General features: G+C 44.2%; 1 protein-coding gene across 1 annotated transcript in view; it reads left to right on the top strand.

The window, feature by feature from the left end:
- PDLIM4 (PDZ and LIM domain 4) overlaps positions 1-23,368 on the top strand; it is a 100,771-nt gene that overhangs the window by 5,706 nt on the left and 71,697 nt on the right. The window contains exon 2 of the mRNA XM_029583855.1: positions 18,015-18,166. Coding sequence (XP_029439715.1) covers positions 18,015-18,166 — 152 coding nt within the window. The remainder of the gene's footprint in view (positions 1-18,014; positions 18,167-23,368) is intronic.

Below are 23,368 nucleotides of genomic sequence, written 5' to 3'. Positions count from 1 at the left end.
TTTACGCTAGGTAAGACCAACAACTGAGAATCAACAGATTGTAAAGCACATTAAGACTGATACCACTGTAACAATTGTTTCAAATATACAAGGCCATCTCCTTACAACATGCGATGAGCTAGAGCCAGGACCTTAAATTGGATCCATTACAAAACAGGAAGCCAATATAAGGCTTTTAGGGTAGGGGAACTATGTTCTCTAATTGGACATCCAGACACTAATCTGGCAGCTGTATTCAAGAGCAATTGTAATGCTCTCAACTGACAAACAGGTAACCCTGTATATAAAGCATTGCAATGGTCTACATTGAATATCACAAAGGATTGAACCAAAGTCCTAAAATCATATTTTAATTGTGTCTTGCACAATCATTGTGGATATCTTGACAAACAGGTGGTCTTCAAGTGCTTTCCTCTGTGTTAGTCTTACCTTGGTAGTTGGAAAATTAATGTAGACTCTTCTGAAGAAGAGGAAAGAATAGTGAAGTGTCTGGAATCCATCATTGCAGGATCTGAGTTACCATGGTTTTATCAGAGGGAGATTGTGTCAAACACATCTGATTGATTTTTTTTTTTTTTTACTGAATGATTTGGAAATTAGATGAAGAGCGTGCACTGGATTTCAGCAAAGCTTTTGACAGTGATGAATATATATCAAATAAATAATAATATAGGAGGCACATAAACTGAGCAGCCGGGTGTGGACCCTATGGTGGTGGAGTAAATGATGAGAACAGCAAAAACTGACTTGGTTAAGAAGCGATTATCCTACAAGTGGTAAAGGTTCTGTGGCTGGCAGCCGGTGCAGATCTTTCATTGCAATGCGGACAGAGATAATTGGGCAGACTGGATGGGTTATTTTGTCCACCATCTACTATGTTACTCTGGCCCTTGTTAAATTTGGAGGAAGAAAATTAATTGGACTGTATAATTTCAGGAAATCGTTAAATCTCTAACTCCTGGTAGATCACCAGGACTGGAGGGCTTTATGGTGGAATTTTATCAAACCTTTAATAGCTATCTGATTCCCAAATTTAAACAATTGTATCAAGATTTCTAATTTCTCATAGTAAAGATGAGGGTACCTTTGCTGAGGATGTGATTATTGTTATTCTAGAGATAATGCAAAGCTATTCTGTAACGTCCTGCACAGTTAAAGAGGTTGACATTCTCGCTGTAGCAATTTAATTGGGTGCTGTAAGGGCTTTTGATTGAGTGGAGTGGGAGAATTTATTTTAGATTTTAGATTGCTCTGATTTTGGAAAATCTCTTTTGTGAAAATGTAACATACATGGGGTCCTTAGAGTAAGGATAGGTGAATAATATTCCTTCAGATTCCTTTGGTTTAGGTAGAGGGATTAGATGGGGATATTTGTGATCTTCACTTTTCTGTAATTTAGCACTGGCACTTTTAGCATTTGCTATTAGGAAAACTAAAGAAATTTATGGTTAATGAATCTGTGTAAATGATATATTAACCTATCTAACTGGCTGCATTAAGCATTTTTCTCATAGGCACAAAATGGGAAAAAAGTCTTTAGTAAATCTGGCTTTAAATTAAATATTTCCATTCATAAACTGACCAATTGGATCAGGGTAGAGCGTGAGGCACAAAAATAAACGGAGTATCCTTGGTATGGACCCTACAGTGAATGATTGAGTTAGAAACTGGTTGAGTGGGTGGTGGTAAATGGAGTTCACTCTGAAGAGAGGGGTGTGCTAGTGGTGTGCCACAGAGATTTGTCCTTGGACCAGTTCATTTCAACATTTTTGTAAGTGTTATTGCAGGAGTGGTTTAGAGTCTAGCAGCTAAGATTTAAAGTTAAAAACATATGGAGTCGTGCATTTGGGCTGCAAAAGCTCAAGGGAGCAATACAGTATAGGAGTGAAATTATTCTATGCATGAAACAAGAACAGGATCTGGTGTGATTGTATCTAATGATCTTGAACTGGCCAAACAGGTGGATAAGGTGACAGCACAAGCTGGAAAGATGCTTCAGTGCTTAGGGATAGGAATGATAAGCAGAAAACCGGAGGTGATATTGCCTCTAAGTCCTTCGTGAGACTTCATTTGAAATACGGTGAACAGTTCTGGAGCCCTCTCCTTCAAAAGGATATAAACTGGCTGGAATTACTCCAGAGGGTGACTACTAAAATGATCAGTAGGGATGTGTAGGGAATATTTTTTTGTTTCAGTTAGATTTTTTTTTTCATTTTTATTTGTTTTGGGAATAGCATGCACTATTTGCAAATAGGGCACACTATTTTCTGAAACAAATGAACCCAAACATTTTTGTGATTTTTTTTTTTTTTATATTGTGCATTTGTTTCAAACTGAAATAAAAATGCCTACTTTGCTTTGGAAAAATGCATATCCCTAATGGTCAGTTGTCTTCATTTTAATGCATATGAAGCCATACTTAAACATGTATACTCTAGAAAAAGGGTGGCATAGGGGAGATATGATAGAAACATTTTAAATACCTCAGAGGTATCAACGCACGGGTGGTGGGTCTCTTTGAATGGAAAGGAGACTCTGGAACAAAGGGATCATGGGATGAGGGTAAAAGTGGGTAAACTGAGAAGTAATCTAAGGAAGTATTTCTTTACAGAAAGGGTGGTGAATGCATGGAACAGCCTCCCAGTGAATGTAGTGGAGACAAAAACAGTATCTGAATTCAAGAAGGCACGGGACAAGCACAGGCGACCTCTGAGGGAATGATATGGATTATAAAGCTGAATTAGTTGAATAGGAAGACTGGATTGGTCATATGGTCTTTTTCTGCCATCTTATTTCTATGGCTGTGGGGTCCATAGAGCAGGTGCAGGAAGCCCTGCGATAGGCTGAGATGTGTATTGCCCTCCGTAAAGAGGCAGATCCTTGTTAGCAATAGAATCCCTGTGTGGAAATCGCCTGATACTTGTTCATATCCAAAGAGGAAAGATTTATTCTGCACGCTGCACGAGACAGTCTTCACTGTTTCTAACATGCACCTCTATTGCGGTTAACTTAAGGTAGGGCAATCCAGTCACAATAGGATGGTTTGCTTTCTTGCTGTTGACTGGTGCCATTTCAAGAACTGTTTAATAGCTAGAGCCTTCAGGAATTTGCTGCCTGCGGAGTCCAGCGTATATTGTAATAATGCACTGTATCTTGTCACTGCAGTTCTCTCTGTCTCCCTTTCCCTAGAACTAGGGAGAAATCTTAAGAAAGCTTAACAGAAGGAAGCTATGGTTATATACTGAGCAGTCCCAACAGGTGGGAAACATTCTTGTCTGGTGGAAAACCAGGTACTTTCAGAGGAGGAGAAAGCACCAGGGGGACTTTCAAGATGAGTGTGTGTGTGTGTAATTTTCTCATAAGCCGGTTGGATCCGTGGACATTGTGCGTGCGTGGCTAGGAGCAGAGGAAAGGGAAAAATAACGAAATAATAGCCCCATGAACTGAGCGTGGCTTTCTGCAGGTGAAAGTGAGCTGCTGCTGCTGCTGCCCATGAGCTCAGCGTCTCCCATCATGCAGTGCTCTTCTCTCTTGGGACAAACGTGGCTGTGCGGCTTTTGTCTGCTAGGCAAAGTGCTGTAAGCTAGTATTAGATGCCTCTGATTATGCAGTGCATTACCCACAAACGTGCAGGTTACTTTTCCTGATGAGCGACATGCCAGTAGAGTGATTAACTGCCATGTGACAGTGCTGCGCTCTCATTATAGCCTCTGTTTAGTTTTGAAAGATGGCTTGTGTGTAAAATGTCCATAGAGGTTTCAAGAATAACATCTGAGAGTGGCCAAGATGAATAACACATGGAAAAGAAACGCAACGTTTCTGTTGTGGAGTTACAATAAAAAGCACAGAGAGAATGCCTTCCTTTATTCTGAGCTGTCACAGAGATGTCTTCGGTGAGAGGGGAAAACAGAAAACGGTTGATGGTATTCGTGCAGAGATTGAGTAAAACATGGACATTTATGCCTTGTCTCCAAGATTTCTTTTTAAATCGTATTTTAGTTTGGGCCGGCCCAGTGGCTTAGTGCATGCAGGGGGGAACCTGCGTTTGATTCCCAGGTTGGGTCTTCCAATTTTTTTGGTCAGGATTGAGGATGCTGTGTAGAGGCAGGGTTCACAGTCCCCAAGGGCAGGGCGACACAGTCATTGCACAGTGGCGACACCTAGTGGCCAAATTTAGTGCCCACGATTGCAGGGCCCTGGAAGGAGCCCCCCGCCCCAGGGCTGCCACTGAAATGGCTGCACTACAGTGAGTTGGAAGGGGGTAGAAAGCAAGAGGGGAAAGCCCTGTGTGTTTCCAAATGAAGGCTCCTGGCGCCAGTCTGCAGCCCTGGCTCCAGCTGAGCTGGAAGCTGCTGGGTTACGAAAAATAAATCCACAGCACTTTAGCTCTTTGGAGTTAAGAGTCTGAGACTGTTAAATGCATTAGAATTCGAGGTGGGAGTTCAGATCTAGCAGTGCTGCAGGAGAAGGGACCTATAGGAAAACGAATGCCCCTGAAGCAACATTACCACCGACGGGAGTGCAGCGCCGCACGTCCTCCAGAGGAGGAAGAGTTGTCTCTGTGCAGAATCAGAGGCTTGCGTCTGGGTGCAGCCCTGCAGCCCACCCCTAGGAGGCAGTGCTGCAGGCACAAATACCACAGCCCGGATCCAGGAGAAAGCACGGGTTCATTTTTAAAGGCTCCATAGAGAAAGCTGAATAAACAGGCAATGAATGCTACCAGATATCAAGCTCGACTTCGGGTGTCAGACGGACTTAATATTTGGTAACATTCATCGCCGGTTTATAAAGCTCTCTCTACTGTGCCTTTCTACAGTTTGGCTTCCCTGAGCTATGGACAGCTTGACTGGCTTCTTATTTTAAAAGGCTTACAATTTTTTTCATAAGTAAGATTTAAAAAAAAAACAAACAAAAAAAACACTTGCTAGAAAAGTAAATGAAGGCCAATAATAGAATACGAAATCAAAATAACTAATTAGAAAGATAGCTTGGACATTTGAGCAGAGTGACGTTTCCATAAAGCAGGGCTGGGCAATTCTGTGACTCCAGGGCCACAGCTTTTTGGGTTGTCAGGATATCCCTAATGAATATGCATGAGACATATTTGCAAACAACTGAGGAAATGGGCATGCAAATCTCTCATGCATATTCGTGAGGGGATATCCTGAAAATCCGACCAGTTGGTAGCCCTGGAGGACCAGAATTGTAGTCCCTCCCCCGCCTTAAAGAATCGATCACCGATATAAGAGAAGAGATTGCAGAGATTAATCTCATGATGGCCAACAGACCAAGCTTGTGTCGCTGTTCAGTCTGACCGCTGAACTGTCTGCTAATGTAACTTACGGCATGACCGGTATTGAGGTCAGGCTGAATGCGTGGCCCCCGTGTCTGCTGCAGGGACTTTCTGGCAGCTCTGGAACAAGTTACTGTGAATTGGGGTGTCGTTGGTGCGATAGCACCTCGGGCTGGCACGGCTGGTATCCACTGGTGAGCTGTTCAGCCTGATCTGTGCTCGAGAGGATTATAGCAAATGAGCACACGGCGTGCATGAAGACAAATCTTTAATTCAAAACGGTGTTCTCTGCCTGCCCAAAGATGAGAGTTAATGGTGGCAGGAAGGCCGGGAGTTTTGGCATCCCCAAGATCATCATCTTCTATGTGGTCAACCCAAAGGAACTACTGCATTCAGGACACACAAAAAAAAGCATAATTTAGTTTGGAATGACTGTAATAAAAATGCGTACGAGCTGCTTCACCCAGCGTTTATTGTTCTGCGGTCATGTTGAAGCTTGTTAATAGCTGGGATTGATTGGCAGCATTTTGCCTGGTAACAGCTGAGTTAGAGGAACATCACACAACTGGGACGCCCTACAAACTTTCATTGCAAATTGTAGAAATCGAATTTTTAGTAAACGGTTTTTTTTTCCATACCGGAGACCCTGACTTCATTGCCCTTTATTCGCCACTCCCTGTGGGACCCAAAGCATATCACGTCATCTCTTTGGGCTCTCACTTAGCCTGTAAGTTCTTCTGGGAAGGAACATTGTAATCATGTGCCACGGAGCTCAGTGTCAGTGCTGCTGGGGTGAGGGAGGTGAGGTTTGATTCCCAGGCCTGGCTTCTGCTCACCGGGCCAGTAGGGACTGGGGATGCTGTGAAGGCAGTGGATACAGCCTCAGAGGGAAGAGGGAATGTCAGCCATCATCCAACAGCGATGCCTGTGGCTGACATGCAGGGTACATGAGTTATGTACCAGGCTCTGAAAGGTCCCTTTATTGAGGGCCATTGCTGAAGTGGCTGAGCTGGGAGAGTGAGTAAGGGAAGGAATAATTAGAGAGAATCTCCTGGTGACCACAAATGAAGGTCCAGGTGCCTGCACATCCAGATCCTCCCTGTGGTAAAGGGTAGTGAGCAGAGCCGGGGAATGTTGCAACTGGGCTGGAAGCTCAGGTGTGGGAAAAGCCAGGACGTAATCAATAAAGAATTATCTTATATGGATTATAATAATCTTTAGCCTGACTTGTGTGCTGCTGTAGAGACGATAGTGCTAGATAAAACAACATATTATTTTTATTCTGGTCATGAATAAGCATTAATGGAGCATATATCAGGGTGGGATTTCTGTCCAGCTAGCTGGTTGGTGTTGGGTCTGTGTCCTTGTGTGTAATGACTGGAGGGTCTTTGTAGTACTGCAGGCTGAGAAACCCCTTTGAGGGTTTAGTATCTGCCTGTTCCGCACCCTGAAGTGATGCCTCCTGTTTTTATGTAACGCACTAGTATCAGCAACATTTTAAAACAAGTATTTCAGTTGATAATTAAAACAATAGCATTAAGGCTCATCTTTTTTGTTTTGGTCTGATTTTTGTATGTAATCTGTGGAGAGATATTAGCGATACGAGTTTAATGTTTTTCCTTCAATGCTGTATTAAAATTTTCTACAAGTGCAGATAAAATGATCCACACAAGTTGGAAGAGGGGGGTATAAAAAGGGAGGGAGAGAGGGAATTCCCCCGGTAGTTGCGAGTGAAGGATCCTAGTGACGTAGCCCAATAGATGTCGATACCGATTGAACCGGAGCAGGAAGAAACTTCTGAACTGAAAACAAAAAATTGACACAGTCTGAACTGAGTAAGGTGAAAGAATTGCTCGTTTTGTACACAGTGCAGCTCAGAGACACGACAAGTACAAATATCTCAATTTTGGAGACAAGTCTGTTCACGAGATCGTGCAGAAGGTTTCCCTTTGGAGCACACATGATAGTGCGGACACTTAGAAAAACTGAACCAAAGACATCCAGGCAACAGAGTAAAATCTAAAGCAGCTCAACTTCACCCAGGTCCCGTTAAACTTAATTTGAGGTACAATAAATAAGGCCCAGACCTCATTAAAATTCCTGGCAGAGATGAGGACCCCCAAAAGTCACGTGCTCTGCATTCTTCAGAGCCAGGGCACCCTGGAGCCATTCATTTGCACTGGGTAGAAGAGCTTTCATCCAGAAAATCAGAACAATTCTTCGGGCCAAAAAAGATCAGTGAAGTGAAGCTTTTTTTTTTTTTACCTAATCGAATCCTTCAACTTTGAAAGCTCTTCCTGAACTTTGGATCCCCTCGTGATGCTGTTATCCACATTTTATCCTAACATCTCATTTTTGGTGTGAACCTTTGGCCAAAATTGACTGACCCTGGGACAAGACCAAAATAAGCAACCAGAAGCCGCCGTTTCTCCCCCCCCCCCCCCCCCCAACAACCTCCTCAATAATCGGGATACTTCATTCATCATGTCTGTGGAGGAAAATGGGCCTAATGTGTGTAACTCTCTGAAGTTTTAAGCTTCTGCTACATAACCGGAGCCGGCTGCCCTGCCGAGTCTCTCAGAAGCTCGCGCGGGCATCGCGTCGATTACAGGCAAAGTGCGCACAGCACGGAGAGCTGAAGGCTGGATGGAGTAAGAACGGGGGTCACCATTCATTATTTTGTACATGTTGTAACAGAAGACATAATATGTGTTTGGATAAAAAAAATGAAAGGAAGCCTAGCAGAAAGTCTTAAAGAGGACACAACAGAGCCAAGAAGCAAGCAAGCCAGTGTTTTAAAGCAGTGGCTCGCACTGCCCCTTTAAACCACATTGTCCCAAACACATCCAGAAAGTTCAGGACTCTGCACGGGAGACATTTCAACAAGCAGCGATGGTCTGGGCTGAGTTACTAAACCTTTAAGTGCAATCGGCGTTATTACAAAGGGGAGGATGGATTTTTTTTTTCTTAATCCCTCCACCCCCTCTGTGAACGCTGGCTTTCTGCAGCATCCCCCGGCCCAACTACGGGGATCAAACCAGGGCGCCTCCGCACGGCCATGCCCAGTGCCGCCACTGAAGCACTGGGCTGGCCCTGGGATTTAGCTTGAGGTTTTTTTTAGCTGGGCGCAAGGTTTGTGCTCTCGTAAGCGCTTGCTAAACAGTTCTGCCTCCTGTGTGGTCCCTGCACCCTGATATAATTGTTCTTCACTAGAAGTACAGAGGTCTTCAAACATTTTATCTATGGCTTACAGCAACGCTGTCCAAGTACATTTAGTTTTCATGGGGGGGGGGAGGGTGCTTTTTTTTGACAGCTTAGTGCTCAGTATGAAAAGGGTTTTACCTTAGTGAGTCTAATGCCTTTCTCCAGTGAATGAGCCCGCAAGCAGCAGGAAAATATCCATTATCTCCAGAGCCTGTAGTATCTGTTCAAACAGGTGTGCAAAGGAGCTGACAGGTTTATTGAAAGATGTGAGTACTTACAGGCCATTAAGTGGAGATCTAGAGATTATCTGCTGCTATTCCGAAGTTCAAAATTCATTTGCAGAAGGAAAGGCGTATCTCTCACCGCTGAGCGTGCAGCGCAAGAGCACCGTTTTATTTCACTTCACTTTTGCCTTGCATTATGATTTTGTTACGTGGAAAACTGCAGCCCTAGAGGTAATGGAACTCTTGATGCCTCGCTATAAGCACCGTTCTTAAGTTTGTAACTTGTACACTCTTGTAACTTGTACACCGTTCTTAAGAACGGTGCTTATAGCACCGTTCTTAAGTTTGTAACTTGTACACTCTACGGTAAAATTACTTTACTGGCCTTTTCTTCTTTCCAGCTTGTTGCAAGCTTCCAAGTTCTCGCCCCCTGTTGATTGTAACTTTGACTTATTCCTGCTTTGGTTATCTTTCGTTTACGTGAATTTGTTACTCTAGTTTTTTCCCTTTGTTAAACTGTAAACCGATCCGATATGGTAATCTACTATGAAGGTCGGTATATAAAATTGTTAAATAAATAAATAAAATAAAATATATCATTTCTTACTCAGTCCGAGCACCTTTCCCGAGCAGGTAATGTGGAATAGTTAGGAATGACTGATAATTCTTTGCAGTAAAAGGAAGTGGCATCCATGTGGGTTAGAGGATTGTCTGGAGTTGGTTTTGATGCTCCTATTCAGTTGCATCAAACCTGATCACAAAAAAAACTAAAAAAAAACCCCAAACAAACAAACAAACAAACCAATAGATACCTTGGTAGAAAATCTAATACAAAAACAAGAAGCCACAGTTTAATGCATTAAGCGAGGCCTTCTTAATACGGAGCTACAGTATATAAAAAAACCACACGCACACTTAAAGCTGGTAGCGTTGGTGAGCCACCGGAGCTTACTCTCAGGACACGGGCATGTCACTTAATCGTGCCGAGTCCATGAGTGCCTCTGCCCTCGTTCTCCCATTGTTTAAACATTTGGAAGAGAGACTGGTGGGGCTTTCAGTGCTTCCCTAGCTCTTCTTCCGGCCCTATAAATCCACACACTGCAGAGGTTGCAGTGCCACACAACGTTTTTATTGATGTATTTGTGCCTTGGGCATGACAAGCTTGGGGAAACGCTGCTCTTATTAGCTGTTTTCCCCCCCATTCTGGCCTACGGAGGTCACAAAGATTTGCTAGTTGCTACAAAGAATAAAATAACAGCATTTTGCTTTCAGCTGACTGGACGGGGCAAATGCATCACACTTTTGCTGCGGTGCAGAATGGCTCTGCAGCAAGAGCATCGGTGAAGCTATGGTGGCGTTTTAAGTGAGGAAAAAAAAAAATTCTGGGCCAAACCTGGAACAAGTTTTGCCTTTAGAGCAATCCTTAGCCACCCGCTGTGTGCAGTGTTCCTGGACCTGCCAAACATTCAACTTTGCCTTCCACTTTAGGACAGAGGGAGAGGGGACCCAAGCTTGGATCTCACACAGAGTACCCTGTGTGGCCCGACAGGACAACCACCAAGCCTGTATGATATAAATTTTCTGGTTAACCCACCTCTTGGTCTCCATGCCTGTAAGCGAGGGACTCAGTACATAAAATCCTGTGTAGTTCTTAATAAACAAAGAGGTTGTAAATTACAAACGATATGCGGTATTAGTTATAACTGGATGTCAGATTACAGCCCTAGAGGATTAATGTGTCAACCATGGCTGTTTGCAAAGCTAATTGCGATGATTTGCATGCATGATGAAACCAAAACGAAGAGTGGTTTATTAGCCTTCATTATAATGTTTGTGCAACCTTGGGGATTTGCTGAAGAGGCAGAAAATAATAAGAGGTTATTGTGCTAAGAAGCAAAGTCTGATTTTTAAAGCTGCTGTCTGCTACTCCAGGAAGAGGCAGCCCACACGCAGGGAAATCTATCAGCGTGCAAGGGTCAGTCCAGCTTGGACGGGGTCTGACAACTGGTGGGAAGGAGAGGACAGGCGCTAACATTGTGCGTGGGGCCAGGGCTCTCTTTCTCGTGTCACTGTGTTCATTTTTTTTGACAGCTGGAAACACTGCACACAGTGTGCTGGGAGATCAGACAAGGGTGCAAGCAATGAGTTCCTGTTCCTGAAAGGCACAAAGGCTACAGACTGGGCCAGAGACACTTCAAGCAGATGCAAACTGCTTCATTTCGTTTATCTTGCATTGTTAGTGTCTTCTGGATCTTATTTTTGCTTTATGGTGACTTTATTTGTAATTTCTTTTGTTTACAGAATAATTAGACAGAAGTTTATTTTCCCTTTCTTAAAAAATACAACCTTAAATTTTCTGTGCGGTCTGTTATATAAGGCCTTGGTCCTTTCTTCTTTTGTTATGCCGTTAAGGCAAACTGCATGTCATGCGGGCCAGGCTGAGCCAGTCCTGGTTTTGTCCACATTGAACTTGTGGGCCTTGCAGATGAGTGATCCTGAACCCAGTCTTTGGTGCTCCACCGGATCAGTCTGGTTGTCAGGATGCCCACAATGCCTCCACTGTATGCAGAAGTAACTTATGCAGGTTCATTATGGATATCCTGAAAACCAGACTGGTCCTGGGGATTCCCAAACACCAGGTTGAGGACCTCTATGTAGGTGCAATGGGGTTCAGGCCAGGACTGAGTCAGACAGTCCATTATGGCCCAGAGCTTATTGGTTACATGATGTGGGGTGTCCTGCAATTCCAGGGCTTTTCGTAATCTAGCAGCTCCAGTTCAATAAACGGTATGGTGTGTTGGGGGCTCTGACATCCTATTGGATGCTTCATAAATACAAACGAGTTGTATGAAAGATGCTGTATACATTCAAATTATTTTGACCATAACAACCCCCTAGGGGGATGGTAACACATCACAGTGCGACTCTGACCAGGAACTAGTGAACAAGTCCTCACGAGTCTCACTTCTTCTGCCATTATATCTCAACCTTTTGAATAGGATCCAAGGATAGGGTTTGGGCTATGAGCTGAGGTTTTCCAGCTGAGAAGAAAAACTTGTACCCAACATAGAGGGTTAATACCTCTCCACCCAACCTCACTGGGGACCTGATAACGCTCAACCACCATTAGGAAAGCAAGAGGATTAATTATCCTGCTAAGAACATAAGAACTTGCCATGCTGGGTCAGACCAAGGGTCCATCAAGCCCAGCATCCTGTTTCCAACAGAGGCCAATCCAGGCCATAAGAACTTGGCAATCACCCAAACACTAAGAAGATCCCATGCTACTGATGCAATTAATAGCAGGGGCTATTCCCTAAGTATAATTGATTAATAGCCATTAATGGACTTCTCCTCCAAGAACTTATCCAAACCTTTTTTGAACCCAGCTACACTAACTGCACTAACCACATCCTCTGGCAACAAGTTCCAGAGCTTTATTGTGCGTTGAGTGAAAAAGAATTTCTCCGATTAGTCTTAAATGTGCTACTTGCTAAGTTTAAAAAACAGCTTTTATTCTGTGATTTACAAAGAATGCACCCCAATGCATTTGTGGGGCAGGGAGGTCTTTAGCGTTTGAGGGGGCAACTTTCAAACCTTGTGCAGAAGTGTAAAGTCTGCAAGTATTTTTTTTTTGCATAGACTTTGCGCCAGTTTTCAAAGGGGAACAAGTCGTTTTTGAAAATTCACTTACAAAGAGTCCATGCGCAGTCCCACACCTGCTATTTGCAAGTATTTTTTTTTTCTGGGAAAATACACGAGCTTGCTTCTGAAACTTCAACAGCACACGCATGAGTGCCAGCGCCTCCCCTCGCCTATCTGTGCATAAAGTTACATCTGTGCTGGCACAACTTGCCAAGCTTTACAGGCAGACAGTGTAGGCAATGGCATGGAGATGCTTTGAACATTACCCTTCCCACTGATATCCCTGCTGTGATTTTTATGTCGCTTATTTGCTGACTTTATCTTTGATTATTTGTCTTCATTGATGGCTTTGCCTTTCCTGCCAAGTTACTCTCTCTGGCTTTGCTTTGTTCCATGGCTGCATTTTACTTGGATGGGCACAGGTTAGTTAAGACCCGGGAAGACTTCTCTGACCTGGACATCAACAAACATCTCTGCTGATCTGCAGGAAGAGAAACGGAGAAAGAGAGAGGAGCATTATGAAAGGGAGGAGCATTATGAAAGGGATGCTCATCTGGAGGAGGTCAAAACACTGTGCTACATCAATGGAGGGACCGATGATATGGAATGCAATGCCTGAGTAGCTTAGAGTCATGTTAGGCACTGAGATTTTCAAAAGAGCCCTGAAAACATGGTTCTTTCAACAAGCCTTTGGGATAATGAACTCTTGAAGCCCTGAGGTTTCGAACCCTATCTATCAGCAGTCTAGAATAATCCTACTATTATATCTCACGGACATAATTTGAGTCTGGCTCTTACTTTGCCATCACTGAGTAAATTCTGTTCAAGCTGATTTGCCATTTTGCCTGTGTTTGATCTTGATTATGTGTCTTTTATGTGTGTTTTAATACTGTAAACCTCCATGATCGTTGGAGTGTGCGGCAAACAAATAATTTTAAATACATAAATGAGAAGCAGGGCATTACCATGCACTTTAACAGCATGATAAACTATATAGGATGTATTTCACCTATACTAACAAAACAAGGTAGCATGGGATCTTCTTGGTGTTTGGGTACTTGCCAGGTACTTGTAGCCTGGATTGGCCTCTGTTGGAAACAAGATGCTGGGCTTGATGGACCCCTGGTCTGACCCAGCATGACAATTTCCTACCTTGGGGGAGGACAACCCTGGATACAACCAACAAGTTGTAAGCGTTGCATTTATTTTGGTTAGAATTTTATAGAATGGCAGTGAATGATGCTGTATGGTCATCCTCTTCATCCTCCTCAAAAACTTTGAACACACAGCAACAAATTTGTTGGTGATACTTCATTGATTAGATTAACTTAATACATCTGAGGTAAATTTTCAGAGATCTAGTGAACCCACGGCCGGATTCAGGATCTGAGTGCCCATATGCGGCATTGGAGACTGGGAGGGGTAGGAAACCCTGGAGATCAGATAATGGGTGAAGTCCCTCTGCCTCCACTCCTCTCCAGAGTGCCATGTCAGTGCCCCTTTGAAGTGGACGGCTGGAGCAGGCTCCTCCTTGGCACAGTTGCACTCCTCTTTGGCGGTTTCAAAATTTGATGCCCTGGGCGATTTGCCTCTGTTGCCTGTGCCTGAATCAGGGTCTGACCGAGCCTATAAGATAACTGGTTTAATTTTGGCTATTATCTATAGCTGAATTTTTAGCCAAATCTAACTAACTAGAATTTCAGCTGAAAATTCTCCTACTTCTGGTTGGTCAAAAATTGACAGGCTAGATTTGAGCATTGCTATTTATTTTTATATACCGGTGTTCGATTTTACATATCACATCGGTTTACATTTAAACAAAATTATCAGGAACTCATGCGTTACCTTTGTCAAATACATTAAACATTTAAATATGGAGATTGTTTAACAAGGGATATAAAAGAACATGGGGAATGGCTAACATTACGGGATGCACGAAGGGGTGCACAAAGGGGAGTGCTCCTTTGTTGCGCCCCTTCGGCACGCGACGCACGGTGTTCTGGCGCCGTTTAACATCCATCACAGTCTCATTTGTGCAGTTGGGGTTGCCTTAGCCATTTAGGGTTGAATATCAGTGCTAATTGGCTAAGTCGTAAGTACACCCCAGGAATGCCCCTGGAGCCATTCCTTCCCCCCCCACCTAAAAATTGCCCACCCTGTGAATTTAGAAGGCGAAGTTTATCTGAACAGTGGGGAGAAATTGGTTAAAGCAGCGGTTTAACCAGCAGCTCCCGCATTTAGGTGGGTAAAACCTTTTCCTGCCCCTCTACCCTGCTTTGTGACAAGCTGACAAGAGTTAAATACTCCTTTCACTAGGTTAGAGCAAACTAAGCCATGGATGATAAACCAGGTTTTCTGCTGGTGACACCCGAAAGACAGTGAAACATGAAGGCTAGCCTGTTCTTTGCCATGAAAGTGATCATGCTAGGAGATAAAATAGTAACATGTGCTTATTTTATCATTTATTTAACCTTACACTGTTTACATAACTACATCATACCCATCATTCTGTTTGTTTATAGCCAATAACTGCCTTAAATGTTTTCCTAATCTAAAAGCTAAGAGGGGGGAGGGGAAGTAAATCAGCCATTCTCTGTCATTGTAATTATAAAGTACATTGGAGCCAGCAAAATAAACGGGAAATGAAAAACTAGTACTGGGTTATTATGAGAGCGAGGACCTAATTAGTTTAACCATGCACACTGATAACGTAGGGTAGGAAAGCAGGTGGAAAGAGTGACTCACGCGGTTCCATTCATGCCGGGGTCTGACCTTCACATGGCTTTAGCTTCTGTTTTGCTAAAACGCCCCACAAACACTTTAGGGCTGTGCTGGACTGGGCAAAATAGAAAATGTTTTGTATTCCGGCCTGGAGCTTGCAGCATTTTTCAGATGTTACTCCGGTGAAATCAGTCGCTTCAGAAGAAACCCCTTGCTGCCAGTTTACAAAGGAAAGACGTCAGTGTAATTCTGGAAAGTCCGGGCCATTCGTCTTCACAGAGACACATGTGATGGGGTTGCACTGTATGCAACTCTAGGCAAAATTTATATTTTACTTCTGATATGCAGGTTAACCAGAAAGTAAAGTCTGGGAAAGTGCATTCCTTTACGCAGCTCTCAAAATAAACCCGGGTTCCCACGGCAGGGCCCCGCTAGGATCCCTAGCAAGGTGCACGGCCTTGTAGAAGAGCTGTGACGTTGGGAGGAGAAAGGAAGATACCACGGATGCCACAGCACCCCCACGTGAGACTGCTGCAGTGGTTGCTTCCTGTATCTATATAAGACCCAGACCCCCGAGAGCAGCGGTGGATTTTTGTGTTCCTACTCAATGGCGGAGGAGTGTTTATTCTCAGTTCCCCTTTTTCCTGGAGAAACTCCGGGCCCAGTTCACAAGGGGCACGGATTATTTGGAGACTAGAGAAGCATTTTAATTGATTTACCCTTCTGAGGTTAGAGCAGATTCTTTATTTTGGAACTTCAGTTGCAAGGAAGTTTTTCCAGCCTCCCTTTTCTGTTTTTTTTGTTTGGGATACGGTTTATTCCTGTCCGGTTCTCTCAGCCAGGGAGCGTCAAACCTTGGCGAAGAAGAGGACCTGGCGGAAGCAGGAGAAGTGGTGGCGCCCACCGTGCGCTTAACCCTTCAGAATAGTTCTCTGGTGATATACGGAGGAACGTAAGCCCGCCAACAGAGAGGAGAGACCACACAGTTACTGTGGAGTATGGATTTACCTGGGAGGAAGCCTGCTATGTGCTTTAGAGAAGACTTGATGCGGGACCACCATTCACCTGTTCCTCTGGGGTTTTTTGGGTACTTGGAAATAGACCCTCAGAACTCACAGGCTCCCCCCCCCCCCAAAAAAAAAGAATCCACTAGATGGGGCTTAAATAGAGTTGGATGTGTTTTGTGACTTAGCCCCGGTATTGAGTGTCATTGCTCTGTGACTCAGGGAGGAGTCCCTGAATTCAGGGTTACACCTGCGCTCTAAATGTGCATTTATTTATTTTTTTTACATTGCCGGCACACACGGATTCAGTCCTTCCTTCTAAAGATAGCAGGCTCTGGCCAGGAGGCTGCCCTTAAAACCTTGGTTCCTTACACAGAGGCTTTGAAATTGGGCAAAAGAGCAAAATGGAACCCAAGTCCTCCTAAACCTCTCTTTTAGAGGTGTTTTATGGTCAGCGCCATTGCAAGGCAAGGGCAAGAGAGGCCACCACGTCGTCGCCCGTTGATCTGCAAGGGAAAGCAGCCCATGCCCGGGACCCGGCCTGTCCGGCAGCTCACGGTGAACCAGAGCAATGGGCAATGTGTCGGGGCTGTCGGTCACCGTGGGAAGCAGGGTCACTCTTTTCCCGTAATTTGTAAATTGTATGGTGTGGTCTCTTTAGTCCTTCTGTGGCTCTCTCTCCCAGGCCCCTTTGATGGGGGGGGGGGGGGGAGGAGGGGGGTAGCACTAGAACATTACCACCCTATAATTTGCCTCAGGTCAGGAAGCAAAGGCTGTTAAAGGAGCCTAATTAGCCGCTTCCAACATCAGGAATCTGATTAAATCAGGCTGCTGATGACTGGAAAGGAAGCCCTGTGTTTACCTGCCAAAATTCTAAGTAGTGGAAAGAAAACAAAGAAATGGAAAAATAAAATAAAATAAAATTCCCTGGGGTAGAGATGGCTTTTTTTATTTTATTTTATTTTTTTTTTTATACTTTATTAAGTTTTAAATGTGTGACAATATTTCAACAGCTTCGTAAATCCCGAAACAATAAATCAATAAACATAGCAGTTGTACTTGTCCTGTCTTACATTTATTTATTTATTTAGAAGTTTTTATATACCGATGAACGCTGGGAACATCTCATCGGTTCACATTAAACGAAAATCAGCAACAAGTGCTTTACATGAATAGAAACATCAAAACTAGTTATTCCCCTCTCTCTTTTCACATCTTCATATAATTTTGTCCGGTCCATCCCTGCACAAGGAATGGGCGGCAACAGCAAAGATTAAGAGGTTTAAAAAAAAAAAAAAAATTAAAAAAAAAAGGTGGTGGAGAAGACTTAAGTGAAAAAATTCCAACACTGCTCCTTCAGATTTGCTGTTTTGCCTTTTTTTTTTTTTTTGACACTTTGGACGGAGAAGACATTGAGTCTGGTTCCTGCAGTGTTTCACCCGCCGCTGTGCCTGATAAATCAGTCCTCTGGGATTCACGGCCTCCAAGCTACCACACAGCTGTATCAGCTGGAATAGACCTGTTTTGAAGGCTTTATTAAGTGCTGGCTGCTAAAACGGGGTCCTGGAAATCTTTGAGCCTGCCGCCCTGGATGACAGCAGTAAATCCATGGGTAGTTCCGCAAATATTATGAAATCGACAGCTGGAGCCTGTCCTCTTTGTGACTTTACCTTCCCGAATCTTCTTTTGGCCTCCTCGCTTATACCCATTCCCCGAGATTCCCCTCCCTTTTCAGGTTCCTCTCTTCCTTTCTCCTCACTTTTAGGTTCATTTCTTCCTCTGTCCCTGCTCATCTCCTACCGGGTTCCTTTCCATCCCTTCTCCCTAAGTTTCCTATTTCTTCTTCAGCTGTTAGACTGTATAAATAAATTCAAGAAATCTGTGCATTGACAGGTAACAGCCATCATTCCTCCTCTTCTACAGATTAATCCCGGGAGCAAGGCGGCTCTGGCTAACCTGTATCCAGGAGATGTTATTCTGGCTATCAATGGGGAGAGCACGGAGAAAATGACTCACCTAGAAGCTCAGAACAAGATTAAAGGGTGTACAGACCACCTGACGCTTGCAGTGAACAGGTACAATTACGGCGTGCTTCCTTACCATTAATTGCCTCTCTCTCTTCACTGTACATTTGTATTTGTTTGGTTTAAAGGTATCGTTTCAACCAGTCCGTCATAGCCCCGCCCACGACTTGCATTCAAATCCTGTTATGGAGCCAGCGTTCAAGGTCCCTGGCAGCTGAAGGTGTCTCAGTAATCGCTGAATAAGAAAACCAAGTGGCTGTGCTTAGAGTCAATGTCCACGCGATTTCAGAAGAAGCCATGGCTTGTGACCTCCCTGCCACCTGCCCCCACCCCCTTCAGTCCTCTCAGGCCGAGGGCTGTCGAAGCAATGGCTGGGCTGATTTGCTCCTGTGTACTTCCACTCATTTGGAACCAGGGTTGGGACATGGCACCAGGAGCCTTCCTTTGCAATTACCTGGAGATTTCCCTCCTATTTTTATATCTCCCCTCCCCTATCCCCAGTTGGCCAAGGGTCCATGTACCTTCTGGAACCGTGGGCCCTGAATACAACCACCAGATGTCATCTTTAAGCAATGACCATGACTCCCTGTCCTCCGGGGACTGTGAGCGCAGCCTCTGCAGTATCCTCAGCCCCAGCTGACTCCGGGGAATGGAAGTCCAGACTCCGGGACCTTCCACATGGTGATGCACCACTGTGTGGATGGTCCACCTGAGCTATCGGGTTGCCCCCAGTCTGTGGTTTTTCCACCCATCTCCCATTGCATTCTGAGAATTCTCCTGCATTTTCAGTCAGAAATATCCCGACATTTGTGGAACGAGAGTTGGATAAACCCAGGGCGAGATTAGCCTGTTAGCACTGACCTGGCAGAAGCAGAGACTATGCACACACCCATAGCTGTATTGGTGATTTACTCTCTTTGGAGGCAAAATTAATTTTAGCAATGACTTTTCTCAGTGTTTCACAGTTTCTTCTAAGTGCCACGAACTTGGCTGACCTTATACTATTGTGGATCGTATCAGGCAATGGCTGTGAAACTGTACAATAAGTGGTTCCCAAGTCTGTCCTATTGACCTAACCTCCAGTCACATTTTCAGGACATCCACAGTGGAGACCCAGTATATGCAAATTTATCTCATGCATATTCACCACAGATATCCTGAAAAGCCAACTAACTGGGGGGTCATCAGGACAGTTCTGAGAACCTCAGCCATATAATTTCCTGGAAGTTTCTGCAGTGGCTTGAGCAGTCACCAGAGACGCTAAGCCTTGAATAACAGAAAAACCAGCCTTTTAATTTAAAGTGATTTTCCATCCCTGAGGATAAATAGTGTCATATTGGTATGGGTAGTATTTCAACCTAGTAAATATTTTTGGATTTAGCAAAATGAAATGGTTTTTTTTAGAATTGTTATCTATAAATCCAGTACAAGGGTCTGTGAAGATCTCACAAGTCATCACCCTCAAGGGAACAAGTTTTATCCAAACATGTTCTCTTTGACAATATAAGTTGTCTAGAGATCAATGGCTAGGTAGGTCACTTGGACTCTTCCAGGCTGGAGTTCGTAATTACTGCAGGAAGGTTTTTGTGTGTACAGTTGTTACTTATCTTCTCCAGGCTTTCACGCCCCCTAATCCCCATACTCCTTATCCCCGGGAGGTAAGACATGGGTTGGGTGGGTGAGTGATGGTGGATGAAAGATGTTAAATATAGGAACGAGAATGCTTATTTAGCTAGGATGTAGAGAACCAAAGAATAAGACAACAGGAACTGATATCTTAGACCTGGTTATACATCTAGGACTGAAAACTGGGTTATATCCTTAGCAGTGTGCCTAGTAATTGAATAGACTGGCCGAGCTACTTGGCTTTATCTGTTGTCATCTATTAGTTACAGATTCCGAGTTTCTAGCAACGGAAAAAAATAACCAGTTGTTTCTGGAAGCAAAGATTGTCATATGAGATGGAAATGGGCCGACTGGATGGACCTCATGGTCTTTACCAACGTCCTAAGTTTCTATGAGTTTGTAACAGTGTTTTCGTTTGTAAGAAAACCACTAGAGGTCTGTGAAATAAACTAACCACTTGCACTATTACCTCTGCCTGTTTAGGTAAGAGATTTGACAGGCAGTCGGCCATTGCTTTAATGTGTTGCTGTAGTTCAGAGTAAGGGAACTGGCATTTAGTAAATACACAAGTTGCCTTCTAATGGAAAAAAAAATCACTTAATGTGTCAACTGATTAAACAAACATTCGCTGACTGATGAGGAAAACCGTGGGCTAAGCCCCAACTGTTCCACTTTTAAAAGGCGCATGCACTGCTTGGACAATGGAGACGATTTAAAAACCTGCCCGGGTCATGTGCTTTCTGCAGCTGCTTTTTCAAGTGACTGAGGGAGGAGGGGCAGGAGAAGGAAGGTGTGTTTTGCACACACTGTGTGAATTAAATCTTCCAGCTATTTGTTCAGGTGACTTATAAAAGAACCTAGCCTGGTTTCAGCCAGAGAGTGCTCTGTGTAAGGAGCGGTGACCCTGCTGTGCCGTGAGGTCACGCAGACTCTCCTGTTAGGGGATTACCTCGTTTAGGTTTTTGAAACCGAGATGAAAGGTGAATGGCTGCCTTGAATGTCCTTGCAGGGGCTTTTCCTTTTGATCCTAGTTTTGTTCTACCTCCACATATTAGAGACGAATTAACAGAAAATGAATAGAGTTGGGTGAAAGTAGGTAAATTATGGCTCCAGGTGCCAAATATGTCTCTGGGACAAGGAGAGTGATGCATGCAGGAAGCCAAGAATGCATTGGGTGGAGAGCAATGTTACGTTGATTATCTACTCTGCTTCTGGAGCATATTTAGAAGCATCAGACCTGAAAGTCTGAAAACAAGGCAGTCGGAAACACTGCTGCAGACCAACCTTTTCAAGCCCAAGACACACCTCCATTAATAAAAACTTTGTGTGGCACACCACCCTCCGTGGGGCAGGTAGAGTGGACAACAGAAGAGTTAGGGAAATGCTGACAGCCTCACCAGTCTCTCTTTCAAATTTTAAAACAAAGGGAGAGAGGGGGCAGAGACATGAAATCCTCACCATGGGCCAGTTTTCCTCTGTGTACAAGTGCACGATGAGGGAGAAGCCGGCTTGGATGGTTAGTTTGCCTGTTGCACGTGGCTGCCAGAGTTCATCCACTGCTGCTCCCAACATTCAGAATGAGTTGTATCCAGTGTGCAGGGTACCCTCTCCCCTAACCTGAGAATAAGGGGGACCACACAAAGCAGGGCCCCAGCCATCCATGCTCTGCGTGCTGCCCATTAATTACCAAACTGCAGGGCGCATGCTGTAAGTAAGTTAGAAGAGGCATGCATGATTACACATGTTCTCAGGCAGGAGCCACTTGCATGTTCAAGAGCTATCACTGTTGAGTCTTGTTGCTGTGAGGTGCTGGCCCGGATCTGAGCATCAGGCAGTGGTGACTTTTCCATGGCACACGTGATCAGCTCTGAGGGCGCACCAGCGTGCCATGATGGTTGGGGAAACGCTGGTCTACAGGACTACTTACCTAGTTTATTTCTCTGCATTAATATTTTCATACGCCTGTTTGATTCAGAAGAGAGTAACAAGAGTGATGGTTGTTGGACCAGTGTGGGGAATGGAGAGGGGAAAGTAAATGCTGATGGAAAGGCGGAAGCAAAAATCCAACCAATGATGGAGATGAGAGAAAGGTAATGAAGAAAGGTAATGAAGAAAGATATCTGAGCAAAGAGGCCTAGAGGGCAGGGAAGACTGACTTGTGTTCCAGTCCTGATGTTCCTGCTGTTTCAGATGTCCATGTTCCAGCCCTGAGGTGTCTCCTGTTCCAGTATCCGTGTTCCAGTCCTGTTGTTCCTGCTGTTCCAGATGTCCTTGTTCCAGCACTGAGGTCTGTCTTAATCCTTGTTCCTGATCCTGATGCTTTAACCTGCCTTGAAGCTGCCAGAAGTGCGGCGTATCCTTGCCTTGAAGCTGCCAGGAGTGCAGCGTATCCGTGCCTTGAAGCTGCCAGGAGTGCAGCGTATCCGTGCCTTGAAGCTGCCAGGAGTGCAGCATATCCTTGCCTTGAAGCTGCCAGGAGTGCAGCGATCCGGGTAATTATAGACCAGTGAGCCTGACTTCAGTGCCTGGAAAAATAGTGGAAACTATTCTCAAGATCAAAATTGTAGAGCATATAGAAAGACATGATTTAATGGGACACAGTCAACATGGATTTACCCAAGGGAAGTCTTGCCTAACAAATCTGCTTCATTTTTTTGAAGGGGTTAATAAACATGTGGATAAAGGTGAACCGGTAGATGTAGTGTATTTGGATTTTCAGAAGGCGTTTGACAAAGTCCCTCATGAGAGGCTTCTACGAAAACTAAAAAGTCATGGGATAGGAGGCGATGTCCTTTCGTGGATTACAAACTGGTTAAAAGACAGGAAACAGAGAGTAGGATTAAATGGTCAATTTTCTCAGTGAAAAAGGGTAAACAGTGGAGTACCTCAGGGATCTGTATTGGGACCGGTGCTTTTCAATATATATATAAATGATCTGGAAAGGAATACGACGAGTGAGGTTATCAAATTTGCGGATGATACAAAATTATTCAGAGTAGTTAAATCACAGGCAGACTGTGATACATTACAGGAGGACTTTGCAAGACTGGAAGATTGGGCATCCAAATGGCAGATGAAATTTAATGTGGACAAGTGCAAGGTGATGCACATAGGGAAAAATAACCCTTGCTGTAGTTACACGATGTTAGGTTCCATATTAGGAGCTACCACCCAGGAAAAAGATCTAGGCATCATAGTGGATAATACTTTAAAATCGTCGGCTCAGTGTGCTGCAGCAGTCAAAAAAGCAAATAGAATGTTAGGAATTATTAGGAAGGGAATGGTTAATAGAACGGAAAATGTCATAATGCCTCTGTATCGCTCCATGGTGAGACTGCACCTTGAATACTGTGTACAATTCTGGTCGCCGCATCTCAAAAAAGATATAGTTGCGATGGAGAAGGTACAGAGAAGGGCAACCAAAATGATAAAGGGGATGGAACAGCTCCCCTATGAGGAAAGGCTGAAGAGGTTAGGGCTGTTCAGCTTGGAGAAGAGACGGCTGAGGGGGGATATGATAGAGGTCTTTAAGATCATGAGAGGTCTTGAACGAGTAGATGTGACTCGGTTATTTACACTTTCGAATAATAGAAGGACTAGGAGGCATTCCATGAAGTTAGCAAGTAA

Source organism: Rhinatrema bivittatum, chromosome 18 (assembly GCF_901001135.1).
Source record: "Rhinatrema bivittatum chromosome 18, aRhiBiv1.1, whole genome shotgun sequence".
NCBI classification, from domain to species: Eukaryota; Metazoa; Chordata; class Amphibia; order Gymnophiona; family Rhinatrematidae; genus Rhinatrema; species Rhinatrema bivittatum.
The sequence above is the reverse complement of the archived record's forward strand: the minus strand, read 5'-3'. Positions and strand labels throughout refer to the sequence as shown.